Source organism: Microtus oregoni, unplaced genomic scaffold (assembly GCF_018167655.1).
Source record: "Microtus oregoni isolate MIOR12 unplaced genomic scaffold, Mior012 000077F_ref0000221, whole genome shotgun sequence".
Lineage (NCBI taxonomy): Eukaryota > Metazoa > Chordata > Mammalia > Rodentia > Cricetidae > Microtus > Microtus oregoni.
The window spans coordinates 6,200,475-6,223,303 of NW_024544029.1; the positions used below are offsets into that span (position 1 = coordinate 6,200,475).

General features: G+C 45.1%; 1 protein-coding gene across 4 annotated transcripts; it reads right to left on the bottom strand.

Moving 5' to 3' along the window:
- Positions 1-2,311: 2,311 nt before the first annotated feature.
- Positions 2,312-22,780, bottom strand: Tmbim6 (transmembrane BAX inhibitor motif containing 6). 4 transcript variants are annotated; one of them, XM_041642612.1, is made up of 10 exons: positions 22,660-22,780; positions 11,287-11,369; positions 10,622-10,730; positions 8,407-8,527; positions 7,091-7,139; positions 6,909-7,006; positions 6,662-6,741; positions 5,841-5,941; positions 4,779-4,854; positions 2,312-3,969 (listed from the first exon to the last, which is right to left on the bottom strand). In XM_041642612.1, the coding sequence occupies exons 2-10, from the start codon at positions 11,340-11,342 to the stop codon at positions 3,946-3,948; spliced, it is 714 nt and encodes a 237-aa protein (XP_041498546.1). In that variant the 5' UTR covers positions 11,343-11,369; positions 22,660-22,780; the 3' UTR covers positions 2,312-3,945. The 4 variants fall into 4 exon arrangements, with proteins under 4 accessions (XP_041498546.1, XP_041498547.1, XP_041498549.1 ...); XM_041642613.1 differs by having other exon boundaries at positions 11,287-11,366; positions 22,660-22,771; XM_041642615.1 differs by lacking the exon at positions 22,660-22,780 and adding an exon at positions 21,978-22,193 and having other exon boundaries at positions 11,287-11,366.
- Between the last annotated feature and the right edge of the window lie 49 nt (positions 22,781-22,829).

A 22,829-nucleotide genomic window follows, 5' to 3' on the forward strand; every position in this document is an offset into this window, starting at 1 on the left:
GGACAGAGCATCATCTCACGCTCTTTCCTTGTCACAGACCTCTCAGCCAGCGCCTTAGGCAGACTAGTTCATTCGAGCTGGTACCAGGGCTAGAATTAGACCGGAAAAGACCTTTGCCTGCTAATCTCAAATCGGCAGGGTGTGAAATCAAGTCTACCCTCTCTTGCTTGCTAAGTGCCCTCGGGGCTGTCAACTCCATAGTGTCGTAGTGTCTCCTACTGAAGTCCTTGGTAACTGCTGCTCTACTTATTGACAAGCCTAATTCCCATTTTGGTTTCCTTGACCCAGCAAAACCTGTGCTCTCCACACCGAGCCACACCTGGGCCTCGCGCAGCGTCATTTCCTAAGCCTGAAGCCTCCACGCCTACCGCCTTCCCTAATCTCTCATTTCCTCTCACTTTAACTCAACCTTCAGGACTCAGCTTCGGTCCTCTCCAAAGAGCACTCCTGAGCACCCCGACCCAGGACTGTCGCTCACTGCAAGCCCACAGTGGTAACCTGCAAACATGCAGTTTTGTGTGTACATGTGGAGGCCTGAAGTCAGCTGTCTTCCTCAACTGCTCTTCACTCTACGAAGCTTGCACTGCCACCCAGGCAACTTGTCCAGGCGATTCCAGCTCTGCCGCCCAGGAGCTGCGCAGGTTTCTCTGCGACAGTCTTAGCTGTCCTGGAACTAGCTCCTTTGGAGGGCCTGAAGTCCAGCCAGCCTGCACTCCAAGTGCTGATATTGAGCCTCCTAAACGTGAGAAATTTACAAGTAGCTCTCTTGTGCTAGTGGACAATGACTTGCCAAAATGGGGAATCATCGTAATAGATCAAAACATTGGGGGAATAGACACCCCTAATCCACACTTGTTCGGAGTGTCTTAGTGCTGTGAAGACACCATGACCATGGTAATTCCTACGAAGGAAAACATTTAATCGGGGTGGCTCACGTACAGCTCAGAGGTTCAGTCCATTCTCATGGTGGGACCTGGCAGTGTGCAGGCAGACATGGTCTGAAGGCTCCGGCATCAACTGCCTCTTTTTCCTTTCTGAGCAGACAATTTACTACTACCTGATGGTGTGACCTTGGAAATAACTGAGCCCATGTAGTAAATGTATCACCTTCTTTGGCTATTAAGACAATAAAACAGGATCAGTGAGATGGTTTAATGGGTAAAGGAGACCTAGACACAATCCCTGGAGCCCATACAAAGGTGAAGAGAACCCCACTCTACAAAGTGACCCTCTCATCTCCAAACGTGCCACAACCCATCCCCAATAATAAACTAAAAATGTTGAAAACAAAAGAAATGTTTAAAACCATCTCAGGACAGGCGCACTTACAAGTCTTCACTCAGTGCTTGGCATCTGTCGGCAGTCAAATCCGGCGTGCTTGTGCCAGGGGAGGATGCTGAGGTTAAGGGCATGTACTGTTCTTGCAGAGGACTCTAGTTCAAACCCCAGAACCCACATCAAGCAGTTACAACTGTCTGAAATTTCAGCTCCAGGGACTCCTATTTTGAAATACAGTGTACCTGTGCCTCCCTTCCCTATGAGAATAAAGCTAGGCTTTAAAGTCCTTAGGATGAGTCTTCTTCCAGGAAGGAGGTACGAGAGGAACTGTCTCAAGTTGAGAAAAGTGGCTGTTTAGCGGGGACAGTGTATGGTGGTCTGATATGTTCCCCAGGTCCTCAGGGGTAGAACTGTTTGGGAGGCGTGGCCTTGTTAGGAGAGTTATGTTATTGGAGGTAGGCTTTGCCAGTTAAAATATTTTCACCATTTCCAGTAACTGTAAGCGCAAATAAACCCTTCCTTCTCCATGCTGACATGGTCATGGTGTTTTATCACAGTACAGCAAAGTGGTTTATGGGGTTCAAACAGATCTACTGTAAGCACCCTGGATGGGTAGGAGCAACAAGACCCTCCTGTGTAGCTAACTCTAAGAGTTTGGCCGGCCGGGGTGTCAGAGCAGACTGAGCCCCTCTCACAAGCACACTTACAAGGACTTATTCATTGATGCACCTGGAACAGGGCCTGGCCAGAGAGTGAACTTGAGTATTTGCAGGATAAGTGATCTTCATTCCTGATCCAGAAGCTGGTGCACAGCTTAACTGTGTTGGCTACTACCACCAGCAAAGGCCAGGGTGAGGAGAGGGCTCTGGAGGCTGGGCATGCTGGGCTTCCAGAATGGGAGGCCTAAGTTTGGTCCTTGTTTCTGTCTCTATGAGGAGCATACAGTTAACTTCCAGCTCCCACCAGCAATATCCCAAACAGTACCCCAGCCCCCTACCAGCAAGCCCTTGATTTAACGCACTTAGACAACAGGAAAGGTTAAGGAATTTTCTTTATTTTTTACAAATTAAGACTATGTAGATATATTTTTTTAATCAAAAACACCTTTGTCTTCACAGTATGAGTTAGAGAACGCAGCCTGAGCTGGAAAAACAAAGAACTAGGACAGAGTGGAAATGACACGACACCTGTATTAAACCTGTTAGGCATTGTCTTTAAAAGTAGTTTATATCTTATCATTCTTGGCACTGTTTCTAAAGAAAAATTCCTTTATCCCAAGCAAGAAAGCACAAGAGGTGGAGTCTGGCTTCAAGAGGTGGAACTACGTCAGCTCCGTAGGGCTTGCAGAGAATCACTGTTCTAGAGAGTGGCTGATGTCCAAGCCAGGGCAGAGGGCAACAGGCAAACAGGGCAGCACCCCAGTGGCGCTGAGCCACTCTGGGGCACACCACTGCAGAAGCAGTGTCATGGCACAGTAAACCACGAGCCACTGTGTTCAACTGTACTGCTGAGAGCAGAGAAAGTCAAAAGCGCCATCCTGCTGGTAATGGGCTCTCAGTGGTTTGGTTCTTTTGAATAGAAACCACAAGTAGCCAAGGCCACGGCAGCTTTTGATGGAACCCTTCTGTGCAGACTGGTGGCCCATAGTTTGGTCACCCGGCTTCTGCCTAGACCAACAAATTTCTTCAAACAGGTCAACAAAACAAACTAAAGTGCATCTGTAGGTGAACATGACCTATTGCCTCAAATCTCTGGCCTGACTCCCTGACAGTGTCCAGGCAGACAGACACAAATGCACTGAAGAGCTGTTAGGAGTGCTACCTTCAGTAGCAGTCAAGACTCCCTGCAAGGAAGTGCTCGGCTGGTGGAGACTTGTCCCTTGCTGCAGTCCTTACAGAGGCTTTTCTAAAAAGATTTAGTACAATTAGCCCTGAGGCTCAATCATTCCTCTTTCCTATCCTTCCCCCAAGATTTAACCAGTCACCTAGTGGAAGCCAATCAGTAACAAAGGCAATAATTTTAAAAACCAACAACAAAATCCAATAGGGATACTTGAAAATTGTGACCTCTCCCTTGCCATACATGCTCAGAGCGCTTCACAGGTACCTGACAACAGCTGCCCTTCCCACCCCACAGATGGAAAGCCGGTCACTCAGGGGTGGAAAGGGAACACCCACAAATCCACATTCTCATCATGGCAAGGTGGAAAGGCATTTGCCAGACCAATTCAGGCAGAGGAGGTGGCAGGTTGACAGGACAGGTGAGCTCCTTCTCAAGGAAAACACGCTACCCAGTATCACTGGACTGTGAAAACCAAACACAAGGGCCAAAGAGGCTCCAGCAAGAGTCCAGGAGGGTCCATCTGCGGAGGCGTGGCAGGAAGACATCTACTCCTCGCTCCTCATCTTGGTGCACTGGCTGCCTGAGCAGAGCAATAGGCTATGGATAGGTTGACAGAAAAGGGAGCGTGGAAACCTCAGGAATGTGAAGCCAAACTCCAAACTATATTCACTAATCAGTTTTTTGATCAAAAAATTCAAAATAGAGAAAACCACAAAGTACAAAAGCTTTTCTGATGCTTTTCATTATCATAGAACACGACACCTGTAATGTGTGCAGAGAAATGAAGGGTGGGAGAGGAGTCGAGCTGGGAGGCCGAGGCCCAAATCACTTCTTTTCTTTCTTCTTGTCCTACAAATGAAGAAGAACCACCTAAGTACTTGACATGCAAATCCAAAGGAGCGAATGCTGGCAAAGGGTGTGAGGGAATCCGGACAATGAAGGATGAGAAACCTGCGTGAGCCGAGTCCTTTCTATTAGGTGCAAGCCCCAAACAGAAAAGGAACAGAGTTCAGCAGCTGAGAGGAACAACTGCGGTACGGCCCAAACAGAACCACAATCCTACTCTGTCACTGCCCCCCCCACCCCCCGCACTCACTTGTACTCCTGAGTCAGACTTATAAAGGAAAGCTCATAGGTTCATGGCTTCTCTGCTGCTAGACTAGACTGATTCTTTTTTGAGGAAAAATTAAGATTAACAAATGGATGGGACTGGAGAGATGCTCAGCAGTTAAGAGCATTGGCTGCTCCTGCAGAGGACCTGGGTTTGATTGAGAGCACCCACACTGTGGCTCAGAATTGTCTTCTGGGATAACTGTAACTGCAGTTCCAGGGGACCCAATGCATGCAAGATACATTGTCTTCCCCAGCCCCTTTCTGAGTCCTCATGATCCCTGCAGCCTTACTCTCTGTAAGTGCAGTCACCATAGCTGTCTGCCATTTGAAATTCATCTCCAGGATTAGTTAAGATGTAAGGAAATTGTTTCCACTTGGTCTTTTGTTTTCGATAGCATAGACTTCGGTTCCCCTCTTGCTTGAGGGACCTGCCTGCCTTTCACGTATTTTTGCCCTACACAGTGAATGACCAACTTTTCAAAGTCTCACATCCACAGACATGAGCACGAGCCACCCTCTCATGTGCAGGCTGTGGACTCACTAACCTTCTCATTCAAAGCAAGGATCAGCATGAGCTTCCTGAAGAGTGTAACAAAATCTAAGAAGAGGTCAACGCAGTGCCTGAAAGAGAAGAACTAGTCACTCACAGTACCTCTACTTCCTTCCCCAGGAAGCCCAAGTGCCCACCTGTGAGTCACTCCCTCCAACACCCACCCCCCCCAAGAAACAGTCAACTCAACAAATCTGGTGTGGGAGGTCCTTCTGTCTATGTGTTGGTTTTATTGTTATGTGTTGGTTTTATTGGTTAATGAATAAAGAAACCGCCTTGGCCTATTGATAGGGCAGAATTTAGGTAGGCGGGGAAAACTGGACTGAATGCCGGCAGAAGGAAGGTGGAGAGACACCATGGAGCTGCCGCTGGAGACAGATATGCTGAAACTTTGCTGGTAGGTCACAACCTCGTGGTGATGCACAGATGAATAGAAATGGGTTAAATTAATATGTAAGAGCCAATAAGAAGCTAGAGCTAATGGGTCAAGCAGTGATTTAATTAATACAGTTTCTGTGTAGTTATTTTGGTTCTGGGCGGCCAGGACGAACAAGCAGCCTCCTCCAAATACACAAATCCATGAGGACCAGGAGACCAGGCTTTGTACTAAACAGAGACCAAGTCGGAACCTGGAACTACTAAGTACCAGTGACCAGTGGTGAGGAGATCCTCTCATTGTTAACCACTAAAAACAGAGTAAAAGAGAAAGCACCTTTACTCCTGGATGCCTGCAGGTGGAAGATGTTAAAGCTGTGCCATGCTGGAGTCCCAAGCTTGGCTCCAGTGATACAGCTTGTCTGGAGTGCTTGCCCAGCACTGCTAGAGCCCTGTATCTAATTCCCAGCTAGCTGGTTTATACCATGCCTGTAATCCCCGCACTCAGGAAGTAAAGGATCACAAGTTCAAGGTCATCCTCAGTTACATAGTGAGTTCAAGGCCAGCCTGGGCTACGTGAGACCTTGCCTCTTAGAAAAAATGAACAAACTTTCATATGTATGTCGAGCCATGGAATGGAACAGTTTGTGTCAACCTTCAATGTGGACCAGTTCTCACTCACCAGATGTAATCCTTATCTCCGTTTTCAGCCTTCTCAATAATGAGCTGAGTATCAAAAAGGACAAAGCCACACATGACCAGCAGCCCCATGTACAGGTTTGCCTGAGAAAAGAAAGAGAGTTACATGTGGTAGATATAGTAGTGGAAGAACAGTCTACTTCCTGCCTCTTACCCTTTGAAAACATACCACATGCTAACTCAGAAGACAGTGAAGTCCATATTACTTCTCGAGACAATTCTGTCTCAGTCCAGCTCACTAATCTGGACTGAGAGAAACAGTCTCTGAGCAAGTCGGTTCTCCTCAGCAGTGTCTAGCCATGTGGGAGGCCATGTCCTCTGAAGGTCCTCAAGTCTGTAGGGCACTGCCCAAAGAAAGTGAGGGTTCTAGAGAAGACACCTTTATTTGTTTGGTTTTTGGATTTTGGAGACAGGGTTTCTCTGTGTAGCTTTGAAGCCTGTCCTGGAACATGCTCTGTAGACCAGGTTGGCCTCAAACTAACATATCTGCCTGCCTCTGTCTTGGAATTAAGGTGTGTGCCACCATGCCTGGCTCCTTTTCTTTTCTAAAGATTTATTTATTTATTATGCATACAATGTTCTGCCTGTGTGTAGCCTAAATGCCAGAGGAGGGCACCAGATCCCACTACAGATGGTTGTGAGCTACCATGTGGCTGCTGGGAATTGAACTCAGGACCTCTGAAAGAGCAGCCAGTGCTCTTAACCTCTGAGCCATTCCTCTAAGCCAAGGAGTCACCTCTTTTGACTTAGAATTAGGTGAGAAAAATGGAACAAATGACTCCTGGAAACTATATAAAATCTCACCTGGAACAGCCAAATGGATCCAAAGAAAAGGTTCCCCAGGGAGGACAAGAACATGAGGCTCATGGCTGACATCAAGATGCCTAGCAAGAGAGGGCAAACCTTGTCACGAGAAAAGCCAAAGCTGGGCAGAGACAACCCCATTAAGGTCATTTCTAGCTGTCTCCCCAAATGAAGACTCGAGGTAGAAAAGGCAGTCTACTGACAGCTCTACCAGAGCAGAGCCCAGGGCTTTCTTTCCAGTCCATACCTCCCAAAAACAGGTAACTCCGGCGCCTGGCGTAGAGCGCGCTCAAGCTGAAGCAGGTGAAGATCATGGCCGTGCCCATGAAGGCAGTGGGGAGGATGCTGTGAAAGAAAAGGCCATGAGGGAGAGCTCCAACTATGCAGTCTGTTTAGAAGGCATATTCATAAACACAGTAAAACAGTTACCTGGGATTGATAGCAATGCACAGCTCCAAAGCGGGGCCCAGGCCAATCCCTACAAAACAAACCCCAGAACCAATTACCATTGATTCTGATCACAGGCATGCATTCTTTTTTAAAGAAAAAGTAATCTGAGCAGTAATGGTGCACACCTTTAATCCCAGCACCTGGGAGGCAGAGGCAGGTGGATCTCTGTGAGTTTGAGGCCAGCCTGGTCTATAAGCTAGTTCCAGGACAGGCTCCAGAGCCACAGAGAAATCGTCTCAAAAAAGAAAAAGAAAAACAAACAAACAAAGAAACCAAAGCAATTCTTTTACTTAACCCTTTCCTTATTTTCAAGAGAATATATAACTGAGTTAATTCAAGGTATATCAGTCCTCTTAGCAGAAAACCATGGATGTTTTAAGAAAGAATAAAAATGAAAAACAACACAAAAGCAGAAATGTCAAATGTCATGTGTCCTTGAGATTGTAATGTGCATCAGGGACGGTAGGAGGACAGAACAGAGCCTGGCAGCCAGTGACCTGCGGCCTGCAGTGAGGGCAGTCAGACCAGTCTTCCGGGGTAATCACATGGTGACAGCAAGCAACCCAGTGTTTTTTCTACTCTGGCTATTTCCTCCCTGATAATCCCCCAACACCTCCAATAATTAGTGTTCCCTGAGCCAAGTCTTAAATCCTAAATCTCTTCCTTTCTAAAATTTCCTTAACACTGTACAGAAGAAACCCATGCATTTTAAAGTACTTTATTATATAGCTCCAATCTGTTTTCTTCAATGAGAATTCTAAAAGAGATTAACTTTTTTTTTTTTTTTTGGAGACAGGGTTTCTGTGTAGCCCTGGCTGTCCTGGAACTCCCTCTGTAGACCAGGCTGGCCTTAAATTCAGACATCTGCCTGCCTCTGCCTCCCAAGTGCTAGGATTAAAGGTGTGCGCATCCACACCCAGCAAGAAATGAACTTTTAACCAGACTCTTAGTTCATGTCTACCATTTAAAAAGTCATGGACCTCACCCAAGCCACACCCATTTTTAGGTCATAGTTGCTAGCTATCAAGTACTAGTTAGATAGTGCTTAACTCTATATGCAAGACAGGAACAGTCTATATGCAACAAGGAAGGAGGACAAAGCAAAACAAAAATGCTCAAATATGTGTGACTGACTGGTGGGTACAGAGCAAGGAGACCAGAAAAGAGATATCACAGCAGTGTGATAGAATTTAGGGAAACTCTACAAAAAGAACTGTTTTGAAAGAATTGTACACAGACAAAAACAAACAAACGAACAAAAAACCTCTTCTGTCCCCAACAACCTCTTCACATACCTGTGAGGAAAGCAAAGCCAGCAAGAAGTCCCAATCTTTTTTGCTCCGTTTCATGACTATGAGGTGTTGCCATCAGCCAGATCATCAAGCCCAGGGAGCCCAAGGCAGAGAGCAGGCCAGCCTGTGAGAGCCAGTCACAAACACTTCAAAGTTCATGTTTACGGTTCAAATACTCATCTGAAATTTCTAACATTTGTTTTTTAATCCAGAGGCAGAGGAGAAGGTATTAAGTTCTCAGAGAGAAGGGGGGAGAGAAACCAGAGGCCTGGAGGTGAGGGCTTCAATTACAGAACTACTAAGGCAAACAGAAAAGTGCTAGAAGCACACTGTATCTGTAGGACAGAGAAATACAAACAACCCAAACAAAAAAATACCAGTTGACCTAAGTTATTTGGTCCCTAGGATCCAAGTGGTTAAAGAAAGCAACATGTGCACTGTGGCACACCCAGGCTCACCCACGAGCACAGGCACACAGGGCTGTGGAAGGCTGGGGGAGGGGTGTTTATAGAGGCTTGTACTCGGATCCTGCCGCCTCTGTTGCCGTGCTGGCAGTACAGACACACACAATGTTATCTGGCTTCTAGAGCTTTAAAATCACCCAGCTATTTTTCAATTTCCTACAGTAACATTACTTTTCTAATAAAAATAAAAATTTTTAGGGGAAAACCCACCCACAAGTGTTAGGAGGAAATTACTGAGGCTAAACACAGGCACTGAAGTTCCTGCCGTTAAAGAAAGGTACAGTTCCATTCTTACCACTGAGAGCAGTTAAAAGGTTACAGTTATTAACTGGATGTGGAATTACTGAGTGTTCCTAGGGGGATACAGAGAGGTTTCTGCACCTCTCTGGTCACATTTTCACAAAATGACGAACACACAACCTTACTTTATTTGTTGCTTTTTAAGGCACTTATCTGACATACACTGTTGATTCACAGAGCCGCTAAGACAAGCACATTTTCTCTCTGAAGTAAATCAACCACCGTATTAAGACAGTACACTTAAGCACCATGCCGTTTTTGACAAAATCAGGAACAAAAACACAGAACAGGGTAGGTTGCAATGGTGTACACCTTTAACTGCAATGCAGCACAGGCAGAACGTCCAGCCAGATCTACGTAAAAGCCTAGCTAAAAGTATAAACCCGGCTCAGTGGTAAGAAGCATGTATGAATCTGGGTTCAATCCCTGGCACACAAAAAAGCATAAAGGTGGCATTGGGCCTGAGGAAGTAACATGTCAGTGAAGCAGGATCCTAACTTCCACGGGGCACGGAAGTCGTAAAAGATGAATCTAAGTTTCCACTATTTACATGCTTACAAAAAGTACTAAGCAGTGACTGCTGAGTAGTTGAACCCCCAAATGAAAAGGTCAGTTTGCACTGAGAACTAACTAAGGTCAGTTTGCACTGAGAACTAAGAGCATTTTACATTATCTCAAACAAACAACAAAAATGCAAAAATAACACAAAACCAGAAAAAAAGACCCAGAACCTGCTTTGAACTCAAGGATCAGCCTTGCCCTTCTGAGTGCCAAAAGCAATTTTTCAAACAACTCTTGGGAGGAGAGGCCTGAACAAAAGGACAGTTAATCACAGTGGCAAATGTCAACACAAATACACCTCTGTGTTTATGCTAAAAACAGCCGCTCTGGAGTTTGGCGACTAGGGAAACTTCAAACTTTTTGGTTATTCTTTAAATAAAAATAAAAAATGAACCTTCTACTTCTGTCAGTCAAACCCAAACTTTCCTCCCCAGACCAGTAAGTTGCTGAGGGCTTCTCCCAGGCATGAACATAATGAAATCGGTCAAATCTGTACACGTCCCAACCCTGCCTAATCTAACAATTAATTATATAACTGGTATTTTGCTCTAAGCATTCCACAGTCAATGAGGCAACAAAGAAGAAAAGGTGGGACAGGCACCATGCCATGAGTGCCAGCACCTGGCTCACGTCTGAGGACGGGGTCTTGTATGTCAGACAGCATCAGCTGAATACCTTTAGGGCCAAGTACCGAGCAGAAGAGATTCCTGTGTTCGGTTTCCAAGAGAGGAACAGCTGCCAGAAAACGCTAATGGTTTAATGATGTCTGGCTGAATTCTGATATCAAACTACTGATGAGAATATTAGAAAGCGCATAGAAATAGGTTACCCTGTTAAGCTGTTTTCTCCCTAATGGAGTCTGTGCCACTGACCCCAGAGAAACGTGTTCTTACCTGAATGAAATGTGTGACCACATGGACATAGGCCCCTGCCGCCGCCACAAACATACAGAGTGCAAAGCTGGCATAGACCTTCTTTAGGTGCTGCTGTGTCGAGGGAGTTCTAGAAAAGAGTGTTCACAGCACATCATGTCTGGACGTGTATCTAAGCTACAAATCATTTCTCTGTAAAAAGTTATGAACAGTCTGAGATACTTTGGGAAGAACATACTATAATAAAAAAGAGGGGCTGGAGAGATGGCTCAGGGGTTAAGAGCATTGCCTGCTCTACCAAAGGTCCTGAGTTCAATTCCCAGCAACCACATGGTGGCTCACAACCATCTGTAATGGGGTCTGGTGCCCTCTTCTGGCCTGCAAGCATAGACATAGACAGAATAAATAAATAAATAATAAAAAAAAATAAAAAAGAATGTTTGGAAAATGGGTTAAGAGAACCTGCTAGAGAAAAACCCAAATCCCAAACATATGCACAATCAGTGCCCAAATGGAACAGATGAGTCGCGGTGACTACACAGTAGCCCTGATTTGGCTGCTTCTGCTAGGCTTCACAATCTAGCCAATTTGTTTACTGTCACCAATAAAAGTTATCCAACTAAGAAAAGAAACTAGGTGTGACAAGAAATGCAGCAAAGGACAATGGTCAAAGTTGGATCACTTACATATGGGAAAATTTTAAGAGGGCATCAAAGTTGATCTTCCGATCAAATATGTTCATGGTTCCGAAGTCTGCTCAGCACACCTGCTAAGAAGGAAGAAAAGATTATTTTATAGACACCGGGACACTTAAGAGCACAGGTATATTTAAAAAAAGGGGGGGGCAGTATACAAGCTTTGGAAAATTAAAAGTCCCCATCAACTCCTTTAAAAAAGACAAAAGACATAAAACCATCTCCTCTTAGCCGGGCGGTGGTGGCGCACGCCTTTAATCCCAGCACTTGGGAGGCAGAGGCAGGCGGATCTCTGTGAGTTCGAGACCAGCCTGGTCTACAAGAGCTAGTTCCAGGACAGGCTCCAAAACCACAGAGAAACCCTGTCTCAAAAAAAAAAAAAAAAAAAAAAAAAAAAAAAAAAAAAAAAAAAAAAAAAAAACCATCTCCTCTTCTCTCCAAAACTACTATCATTTGATTTCAATTATTTTAAAGAATACTTACAATTTTTTATTTTATTTATTTATTTTTGGTTTTTCGAGACAGGGTTTCTCTGTGGTTTTGGAGCCTGTCCTGGAACTAGCTCTTGTAGACCAGGCTAGTCTTGAACTCACAGAGATCCACCTGCCTCTGTCTGAGTGCTGGGATTAAAGGCATGTGCTACCACTGCCTGGCAGTACTTACAATTTTTATTTATTTATTTAGTTTTTATAATTTATTTAACTTTTTTATTTTATGTGGATTGGTGTGAAGGTATCAGATCCCCAGAAACTGGAGTTACAGACAGTTGTGAGCTGTCATGTGGGTGCTGGGAACTGAACCCTGGTCCTCTGGAAGCACAGCCAGTGTTCTCAACCACTGAGCCATCTCTCCAGCCCTACTTACAATTTTTAAAGGGCAGATTTATCTTTGACAAGATAGTTTACACCGGGCAATGGCAGTGCACACCTTTATAATTCCAGCACTTGGGAGGCAGAGGCAGGCCTATGAGTTTGAGGCCAGCCTGGTTTACAGAGCAAGTTCCAAAGCTACAGAGAAACCCTACTTTGGTTCTGAGCCTAGCCTTTAAAGGCTGAGCCATCTCTCCAGCCCGAGAAACCCTACTTTGAACACCCCTCCCCTACCAAAAGATACTTTACAGAAGAATTCAAAGAACTCATCGAGTTTTGTTTGTCTGTATTGAACGTGTGGATAAGACAACTGTTATGTGGTGGAGTTAGTTCTCACCTTCCACAGATGGTACTCGGTGCTGGAGTTGAACTCAAGGTTTGCATAGCAAGGGCTTCATCTACCTTGGAACAATTATGTCACTGCTTCAAGATACTAATCAATTCTCTAAGAAAAAGTACCTCAGTTGGGTGGTGGTGGCATGTCTTTATTCCCAGCACTTAGGTGGCAGAGGCAGGTGGATCTCTTTGAGTTTGAGGCCAGCCTGGTCTACAAGACCTAGTTCCAGAACAGGCTCCAAAGCTAAGAGAAAGCCTGTCTCAAAAAAATCAAAAGAAAGAAAAAAACTACCTCAAAGATTAAAAAAAAAAAGAAAAAAAAAAGGCCATTTATTTATTCCTTTCCACAGCAATCTCCTGGGGCGAAAGTGTGGCACCACCCAGGAATGGAGTCAATCCTTGTTCTAGAGCAATTTACAGTAACACAGTTGAAAAACTCAATGGAAAGTCACAATTTTAAAAATTTATCTCCATGAACATAAAGTACACAAGAATTTTGTTGTTTTTTATACTATTAGAACTTTAAAAATGTTACTGTTTTCTTTATGGGTGTGTGTGTGTGCATGTACATCTGAGCATCACATGCATGTAGTCCAAGGAGGCCACAAGAGGAGATCTGATTACCTGGAACTGTAGTTGTAGGAAATTGTGAGTCACCTGATATAGATGCTGGGAACCAAACAGATCCTCTTTAAGAGCTGCTCTTAAGTGCTTTTAATTGCTGAGTCACCTCTCCAGCTCCCTCCGAATCATTTTTCTAAGACTTGGACTTACTAGAGGCTCTGACTAGACTGGATCTCATTATATAAACCAGGCTGGCTGGCCTCGAATTTAAGAGATCCGCCTGTCTCTGCCTCCCAAGTGCTGGGATTAAAGGCGTGTGCCACCAGGCTTAGGCTCCCACGGAAGCCTTCCTATATAAAGATTGTAATCATATAAATATTCCCTCTGTATTCTTTTTTATTTTGTCCCAAGACAGGGTTTCTCAGTAGCTTTGGAGCCTGTCCCGGAACTCATTCTGTAGACCAGGCTGGCCTCAAACTCTCAGAGATCCGCCTGCCTCTGCCTCCCGAGTGCTGAGATTAAAGGTGTGTGCCACCACCACCTGGCCTTCTATATTCTTTTCAAAATCTGAATGTATACGTGTATGTGTGCTCTCTCAATTGTGGATATGTGCTCGCCACAGCATGCATGCTGAGGTCAGAGAATGTGCTTGGGTCTTCCACTTGAGACAGTCAATAGTTATTCATTACTGTGCGTGTCAGGCTAGCTGGCTTGTGAGCTGCTAGGGATTCTATTGTTTCTGCCTCCTATCTCCCTCTAGAGCACTGGGATCAAATATGGGAGCCACCATGCCTGGCTTTTACGTGGGTTCTGAGGTTTGGGGCCTTAACGTTTTCATGGGAAGCATATTACCCACTGAGCTGTCTCACCAACCCACTTGATATTCTCCTCTTAGATTTCTTAAATATTAGTATCTGCCTTTTCCCTCCTCCACATATAACAATATTTAATATAAAGATTTAAAATCTTTTTCTTAAACTGTGTAGACAATGCTCTAATACTTAAGTGGAAAGCTGGAAAACACTCATCAAAAAGAGAGGATTATGATACAGACCTTATTCAGATTTTCCCAACAGTTCCAAAATGTCAGACAGCATTTTGGAACCAAAGCAGGACATGTACCACCCCCTTTCCACTGTGACCCTCACGAGCCTAATATACGGGCAGTGCAACTCCTCCCACCACAGAAATTAAAAGCAAACACAAAACCCAAGGAAACCATATCCAGTTTCTTCTATCTCACGTGCAATCCCAAATAAACACATCTAGTCTAAGAACTAAGATCTGATCAAGAGCGGTCAGCTTTCCTAAATACACACACACACACCAGTCTTACTAAACACACAATGCCCACTCTATTCCCAATCTACTAAAGGGGGTGGGCAAACAACCATTAGCCTGCAATCAAAGTTACAATCCTAAAGTCACAAAGATGCAGTTTGGGTATAGGCTGGCCTTCTCAAGCCGCCTCCTTCCTCACCCCTACTTACCCTGACTCTTGTCAGTTCAGTTCGAGCACAGATCTGATGAGAAGTGCAGACCCTACCGGAACTGCTGCTCTCCTCTCCAGTCACTGGTTTCTGCGCCCGCTTGGTCTAGATGGTGCAACTATTGCAGGCTGTTGCAAGGCCAAACAGTCTTCCACAACCATGATGATGCATTCTCCAGAGAGCACACTTACAGGACGGTACCATCCAGCAACTGGAAAGTGTCTTTAAGGCGTCCATTAACACTCCTAATGATGTCCCCAGAGAGCACTTGCAACCTCCACAGCCAGGTTTCTCAGCACTCACAGTAGAAGTGCTATACTACCTCTTGCTTCCAATTTCAATCAGCAATAGGGGGAGGGGGCCTTAAATACCCAGGGGGTTGTTAGTCAGAAAGGGGCAATACTCATGTAACCAGACCCTCTGAGGAAAAACTGTGAGAGCACAATGGCAGAACTCTTTCCCAGTTTGCTCCTTGACATGTTCCAGAAGATACTGACTGCTTCCTTCTGGAGCTTTCAGTTGATACACAAAGATAGGGGTTGGAGAGGGCTCAGCAGCTAAGACCACTAGCTGCTGAGGTTCAGGACCAGGTTCAATCCTACCACCCACAAGGCAGCTTACAGCTGTAACTCCAGCTCCAGGGGATGGAGTGCTCGCCTTTGAACTGAGGGCACCAGGCACAGATGTGGTGCATAGACATATTTGCATGTAAAACACTTAGTCTTATGAAAAAAGTTAAGACAGTTTGTGTAAGAATGAGGAGTTCAAGGCCAGCCTGGTCTACAAGAGCTAGTTCCAGGACAGGCACCAAAGCTACAGAGAAACCCTGTCTCGAAAAAAAAACAACAAAACAAAACAAAAAAACCAAAAAACAAGAATGAGGATATCAAATACTTAGTTTTTCCTTGACTTATAAGTAACTTCCAGTTTAAAACACTAAAATATACACTGTTGTGAAATACAGTCTCACTATGCAAGTGAAACCTTCAATCCTTGTGTCCCAAGTACTGGGATTGCATGTGTTACATCAGTTAAAACTCCCATATATATGTTTATTTCACTACCTATTTCAATTAAAGGGGGGGGGCGAGGGTTTCCCTGTGCAGCTCTGGACTCTGTAGATCAGGCTGGCCTTGAACTCAGAGATCTGCCTGCCTCTGCCTATTTAGTGCTGGGATTAAAAGCCTGTGCCACCACACCCAGTCTATTTCAAACTTTAAGTGAAATATGCTAATTAAAGCAATTTTTGTACTGTTAGTAAGAGGGGTCCACGAGGTGGCTGATACTAAAGCAGATCCATTCCCAGTGAACACGGAGCTGACTCGCGCTCTCAGCCGTCCTCCGGCTCCAAACACTGCTGTGTCACGCTGTGACACACCCATGGTCACACCCATCACACACAGATACCAAGTAATACAAATGTCCAACTTTTCTTTTTAAAAAGTAGTAATGTATATACTTAAAGTATATGCCATATTTCATTTTGGAAAAGGTAAAATGTAAGGGGAAGCAGGTCTTGGATGGAAGGAAATGTAGCTCTGCTCTAGAGTTGTCCAAACTGGGGAGAATGGGGGTAGAAATAGAGATAAAGTGCTCCCCCAAGGTTCTTTTTTCTCCTTTTTTCTTTTTGAGACAGGGGTCTCACTATGCAGCCCTGGCTGGCCTGAAATTCACCAAAGAAATCCACCTGCTTTTGACTCCCAAGTGCTAGCATTAAAGGTGTGTGCCGCTGTGCCTGGCTCTGACATATACATTAAAAAAAAAAAAAGGATGTTTTATACAGCACCAGACCTCCTCTGCATTGAGCAATGTGTTAGAATTTTTTTAATTAAAAAAAAAATCTTTTCTCATTTTACATACCAATCCCAGTTCCCACTCCCTCCCCTCCTCCAGCTCCCATCACACCCCACCCACCATCCACTTCTGAGAGAGGGTAAGGCTTCCCATGGGAAGTCAACAAAGTCTAGCACATTGCTTTGAGGCAGGACCAACCCCCCCCCCCCCACCCCATATTTAGGCTGAGCAAGGTATCCCTATAAGGCCAGGCGGTGGTGGCGCACGCCTTTAATCCCAGCACTCGGGAGGCAGAGGCAGGCGGATCTCTGTGAGTTCGAGGCCAGCCTGGTCTACAAGAGCTAGTTCCAGGACAGGCACCAAAGCTACAGAGAAACCCTGTCTCAAAAAACCAAAAAAAAAAAAAAAAAAAAAAAAAGAGAGAGAGAGAGAGAATGGGTTCCAAAAAGCCAGTACAAGCAGTAGGGATAAATCCTAGTCTCACTGCCAGTGGCCCACAGTCTGCCTCAGCCAAGCAACTGTCACCCACTTTCAGAGGGCCTAGTCTGGTCCTATGGCAGTTCCCCCATTGTCATGCCGGAGTCGCTCCCATTAGTTCAAGGTAAGCTGTTTCAGTGGGTATTCCCATCATGGTCTTGGATTTTTGTTTTTAAAGATGCAGTGCTTTATGGTTTTTTGCCATGGGGAAAAAAGAAATATTGGACTGGAGATATAGTTCAGTAATAGAACACTTGCCTAGCACAAGTGAAGTCAATCTCAGACACTACAAAAATAAGCATCATTCCAGTGTATATGGGGGGTCCAAATTGCTCCAAAATTTACTGTCATATATCTGACACATAACTAAGACTATTACAAAAGTCAACAAATCAGGCATGGTGGCACACCTCTGTAATCTCAAGACTTCTCAGGATAAATTTAACTTATCTAATGAAGCATGATCTTAAAGAGAAAATCATTTGGTCTATCTCATCATAAACTCTAGTTCATACAGAAACTTAGAAACAGATTCCTAGTAATAGAAACACTCAACTGTGAAAGAGTTGAGGGATTATTCACACAAAATTAAATGGCAGTGCCTTTCAGAGCATTGGGGAATCTGCTCAGACTGCATGTATAAAAGAAAAAAATGCTCATGTTTTAGTTACAACCAAAATCCTTTGACTCTGCACCTCATTTTATGGCCTACCTTTAAGGCAGCAGGAACTCCAAATATTAACGGAACTTCAAATATTAACAGAACCTATCAAAATTTGTTATGCACATATTGCAAGTTTGGTTGAAGTGACAGGGGTAGCTTCCTCCGCTTAGAGCCACCCCAAGTTACAAAACAAAAACCAGGAGCTGAGAGAACACAACTCATCCCAGCACAGAAGGAAGGTGAAGCAGGGCGGGAGTGCGGCAGCCCCGCCTTTCACAGTTCAGTGACAAAGCACTTGCTGAGTTGACCAAGGCCTTCCGTTCAATCCTCAGGACTCACACAAACACACACAAGCACACGCATGCACAACAAAAACTCCCAAATTTACTGCATAGTTTCACCATGACCACCTTTAGCTTGGCAGGATAAAGTCTAGCCTGTCTTATTAAAGCCCGTTTCCGTTCCAGGGACCCTTCTTACTCTCATCCTAAAACAAAAGGTTATTATCTAATAGTGGTCATGCCTTCAAAGCATGCACGCACACATACAAAACCAACAAGCACTGGGAACAGCTCAGTGACAGAATGTTTTCATAACATGTAAAAGGTCCTACCCATCACTGAAAAAAAACTGTAATTTTTATTTCAATACATATAGTAAATACAGTACAAATGAAACATGCAGAAGCTTCTAAATCTACTCCAGAAAGTATCACAGCTGAAAACTACAGGAGCTGCCTCAAGGTACACAACCTAACATGAATGACAAACGCTATTTAGATACACTTTAGACACTAGATAGTGAACTACTCTGTTTTACCCTCCTATATACTAGCTATCCTGTAAACCTTCAACTATCTTGATTGCTCTCCCTGTACCTCCATAGGGGACCAAATTGGTAAGTAAGTAAAGGAAAAACAAGAACCCAGGGCTGACGACTGATTCAATGTGCTTACTGCCACACCAGACAAACTGAGTTTGACCCCCTGGATCCACATGTAAGAGAGAATCAACCCCTGAATGCTGTACTCTGACCTCTATACACTCTCCCCCCATCCCCACAGTAAATGTAATTTTTTAAAAATGTATTTATGTGAATTGGTGTGAGGGTATCAGATCCCCTAGAACTGGAGTTACAGACAGTTGTGAGGGGCCAAGTAGGTGCTGGGAATTGAACCCAGATATTCTGAAGAACAGCCAGTGCTTTTAATGCATGAACCATCTCTCCAGCTCCCAGTAGATAGAATTTAAAGGGTGGGGGCAAGACTGTCTCTTCCAATGAGTTTTCAGCCTCCGTATCTGCAGGTGTAGCTCTAAGCAAGCCGAAGCACCCCACAAAACCACAGCAAGCTTCTGGCACTAGACTTCGCTCTGCTTCAGTCTCACCATTTCCCACACAGGAACTACAACGCTCTTTACTTCACGGGGTTGACTGTTAAGTGGGGCAGTGCAGCTCACTGCATGTTCACCAAAAAGTGATCATGTGAATTGTTTAAAAAATACATAACTTACAAGGCAGTGGTGGTGCACGCCATTAATCTAGGGAGGCTGAAAAAGGCAGATCTTTCTGAGTTCAAGGCCAGCCTGTCAACAAGAGCTAGTTCTAGGACAGCCAGGGCTGCAACACAGAAAAACCCTGTCTCGAAAAACCAAAACAAACCAAAAACCAAAAACCAACAACTGTAACTCTGAGCAACTGCATCACAAAGGCTTAACACTTCTCTATGGAGAAAGTGAAGGTAAACAGGTAAGGAGGACGTCTAAGAAGGGTCCTGATAAAGCCTGCGTACCTTCCCTCTAACACTCACTGCACCTCCTGCCCAGAGGGCCACGAGGTGCTTACAGAGCCTACTGATAGGCCGCCATGGCAGAGTTTGTTCAAGTCACCTTCATTATTAGCTGGATACTTGTGCTGCTCTAGGAGCTGGTCAGCTCAGTTTCAAGTGAGGGCTGGGCCAACATCATAAGGAGACCGGAAACTCCAGAGCTCTCTTAACTTGACCCCAAATCCCTGGGCTAAACTAGCACAGCACTTATCTCTCGAGAGGGCTGGCTCAGCCTTCTAAAGGAATGCCTTCCACTGTCAATTCTTTTCAGACAGGGTCTCTCTAAGTATCCCTGGTCATTCTGAAATGCTATGTAGACCAAGCTAGCCTTGAACTCACAGAGATCTGGCTGCCTCTGCCTCCTGAGGGCTGGGATTAAACCTGTACACTACTACACTTGGCTCAAATTTCTTTTTTTGTAACCAAATCTGAAACGATTGAATCTCCCTTTCTAAAGCCATACCTCTTTGACAGAAATGAAACCTAAGACGTTTCAATGTCCTAAACATGTCATCTTCCATTAGAAACCAGTAGTCTCTCCCCCACTAATACCTTGTTTATCTCTCCAAAAAGAAAAAGCATAGGGGCTGGGGAGATGGCTCAGTGGCTGTTCTCTCAGAGGACCCAGACTCAATTCCCAGCACCCAATGGCAGATCACAGCTGTCATTAACTCCAAGATCTGACACCTTCACACAAGCATACATGCAGGAACAACACCAATGCACATAAAATAAAAATAAATGAATTATTTTTTTTTTTTTTTTTTGGTTTTTCGAGACAGGGTTTCTCTGTGGTTTTGGAGCCTGTTCTGGAACTAGCTCTTGTAGACCAGGCTGGTCTCAAACTCACAGAGATCCGCCTGCCTCTGCCTCCCGAGTGCTGGGATTAAAGGCGTGCGCCACCACCGCCCGGCTAAATAAATGAATTATTAAAAAAAAAACAAGTATAAGAGTCCTACAACTGCAACATTCCTTGGCTAGCCACTCAGAGCGGAGCCTACTCAAATGCAATCCAATCTCTGCAGCCTCTCTCTGGTCTTGAATACCATTTTTGGGGAATCTGTGCTACCTTGAAATTTGGTTACAAACTTTAGGGGAACAAAACTGGATGAAAAAGAAGACATTTGTACCAGATCATATAGCCAAGTCAAAGTAGCAAAGAAAATCTTAGACGTGAGAACACTGTGAGTGGTTTCCCTAAAGGAGATTAATACCCATGGGTAGTTTATGAAATAAAATGAAACTCTTCAAGTCAGTACATTATCTCCAATGATAATAAGTATCAATTTGATTCCTTCTAATGTGCAGGAACAGACTCCAAGATGGTTGAATTAACAAGGGGGGGGGACGGACTGACATGTAGTTTATAATCTAATATTTAATTAAATATGTGAAAGTGTTTGACGTGTTACTTTAGTTGTTACAGATCCTACCCTTTCTACCACATAACTTCTAGAAGACAATCTTACTTAATTCAATCTCCTCTTCAACTGCAACACACATATGATTAATACCACTTCTACCGACTCTCAATTAGAAAAATATGTATGCTAGGTGATGGTGGCTCATGCCTTTAATCCCAGCAGCACTCAGGAGGCAGAGGCAGGCAGGTCTCTGGGTTTGAGGCCAGTATGGTCCACACAGCAAGTTCTACATAGGCTACATAGACAAACCCTGTCTCAAAAATAAATAAATAAATGGTAAGTGTGTATTTTTTGGTAAGGCACCAAACCGACATTAGTACTGACTTGACCAACATCAGAAAGCCTCAGGTCTCCTGACACCGACAATAGAAAAGTAAGCTTTCAAAAACGCAATTTCATAACTCTCCAAAGCATATGTTGATTCCTACCACACTCGTGTATTTTTTAGCACTTTCACCCAGTACATGAAACTGTATCTGTAACGAGGAAGAAAACAGGAAATGCTAAACATTCAATTTTTCCTTTTCCTAGTCATTGGGAAAGCAAGGCTTCATTCAGATCAATGGAGAGAAGGCTGTGAAACCGTATTTCCACATGAATAATGAACAGCATTTCTCAAGGGCTCGAGCCTCTCTCTACTGGAGAAAAACCGACGGGATTCTAAATGTCAACTTATTCTCCAGGTTAGAACAGAAACAATTCTAGACAATGAAGAAACACCGAAGAAAATAAATGCAACCATTACAGACTTTAAGTGTTTGCAGAAGCCCTGAAAACGGGATTATGCAAGCCAGGGAAATCTTTCTTGAATCATCTCTCTTAAACTACCCGCACAGCCCCAAGATAAATTATTCACAAATATCAATAAGTAACTAGAAATTCTGCCATTAACCTTTAACCTTGAGTTCCTTGTCTGTGTTTCAGGCAGTCAGCTCTTCTAAAGTGTTACATATTCACAAGTGTTTGTGTAACTCGAGTCTCGAGTTCAAAGTGGTTTTGTTGTGGTTTGGTCAACAGAAGCCTGATTGGACAGGAAATGCAACCTGGTCTGGCAACGAGATAGCCTGTTCTTGTTGTTTAAAAAAGAAAGAAAGAAAAAGAAAAACAAGGAGGAAAAAGAAACGTCAAAGCCTGCTTATCACAGGTTCAGCAGTGGGTCCAAGGGAAAACCCGCCCATCGCCGCCCTTCCGGACCAGACTTTGGTTCGGGACCTGTGGGAGCAATCACCACCGCCTCACCTGTCCAGAGGTAATCTAGCAGATCAGAGGGGGGCCGCTCCGTCGAGCCAGGAAGCCAGGCCAAGCCCGGGTCCTCTCACCTCCAGCCTCTACCGTTGGCTTCCAAGTAACTAAGGAATCTCGCGTGTCACAGAGAAGTGTGACATCACCCGGCCCGCCGTGACAGGGCGGTCTGCCTACCCAGGCCTAACCCGAGTCCCCGACCCCGGCAGCTCAACCAGGCCAGGCTGAGCGAACCCGAGAAGGCGCTGCCCAGCAGCGATCGCCGAGTGGGACGGGAGTGACACAAACAACACAGCTTTCCCTTTCGTTTTCCTCAAAGTCAGGAGTGGGGGGACCTGTCTCGAATTCAAGCCCTGAACTCAGCTGAGGGGAAGACGGTGGAAATTGAAAGGGACGCAAGCGAGGTCCCTACGAGGCCTCAGCCACAAAACCAGGCCCCCAAACGCCCGGGAGACCCCGCAGACTCGCCCCCGCCCCACCCGCCCCGCCCCCGCCGGCGCTGCTGCGCCTGCGCGGCACTAGTTCCTCCGCGTCCCTCCCGGTCCGGCTGCGTTCTCGACTCAGAGCCGGCCTTGCTTCCGAGGAACTGGGCGGTCGGGAAACGGAAGCTCCTACGCAGCCCGGTCTTGCTCCCTCGCACCCCTCACCCGGGTCTGCCTACTCCTAGCTTCGCACGTACCTTCTCGGCCCGCGACTCAGGAGCTCCCCAGCTCGGCTAAAACCGAATGTGCTCTGAGTCTCCCGGCGGTGGCTCTGGAGCTCTACCCACGCCCGCCCCCCGGGAAGCCCCGCCTCTATCCTGGCCAGGCAAGTTCTTATTGGTCCTCGGTTGCACTACCGCCTGCTGTA

Bases quoted from the DNA above. Each gene is read 5' to 3' on its own strand.
- Tmbim6 (XM_041642612.1), bottom strand. From the start codon at position 11,342: ATGAACATATTTGATCGGAAGATCAACTTTGATGCCCTCTTAAAATTT. The intron at 8,528-10,621 runs GTAAGAACACGT...TGGCTCTCACAG, and splicing joins TGGTCACACATTTCATTCAG to GCTGGCCTGCTCTCTGCCTT. The intron at 4,855-5,840 runs GTGAGTGAGAAC...CTTCTCTTTCAG, and splicing joins GGAGATAAGGATTACATCTG to GCACTGCGTTGACCTCTTCT.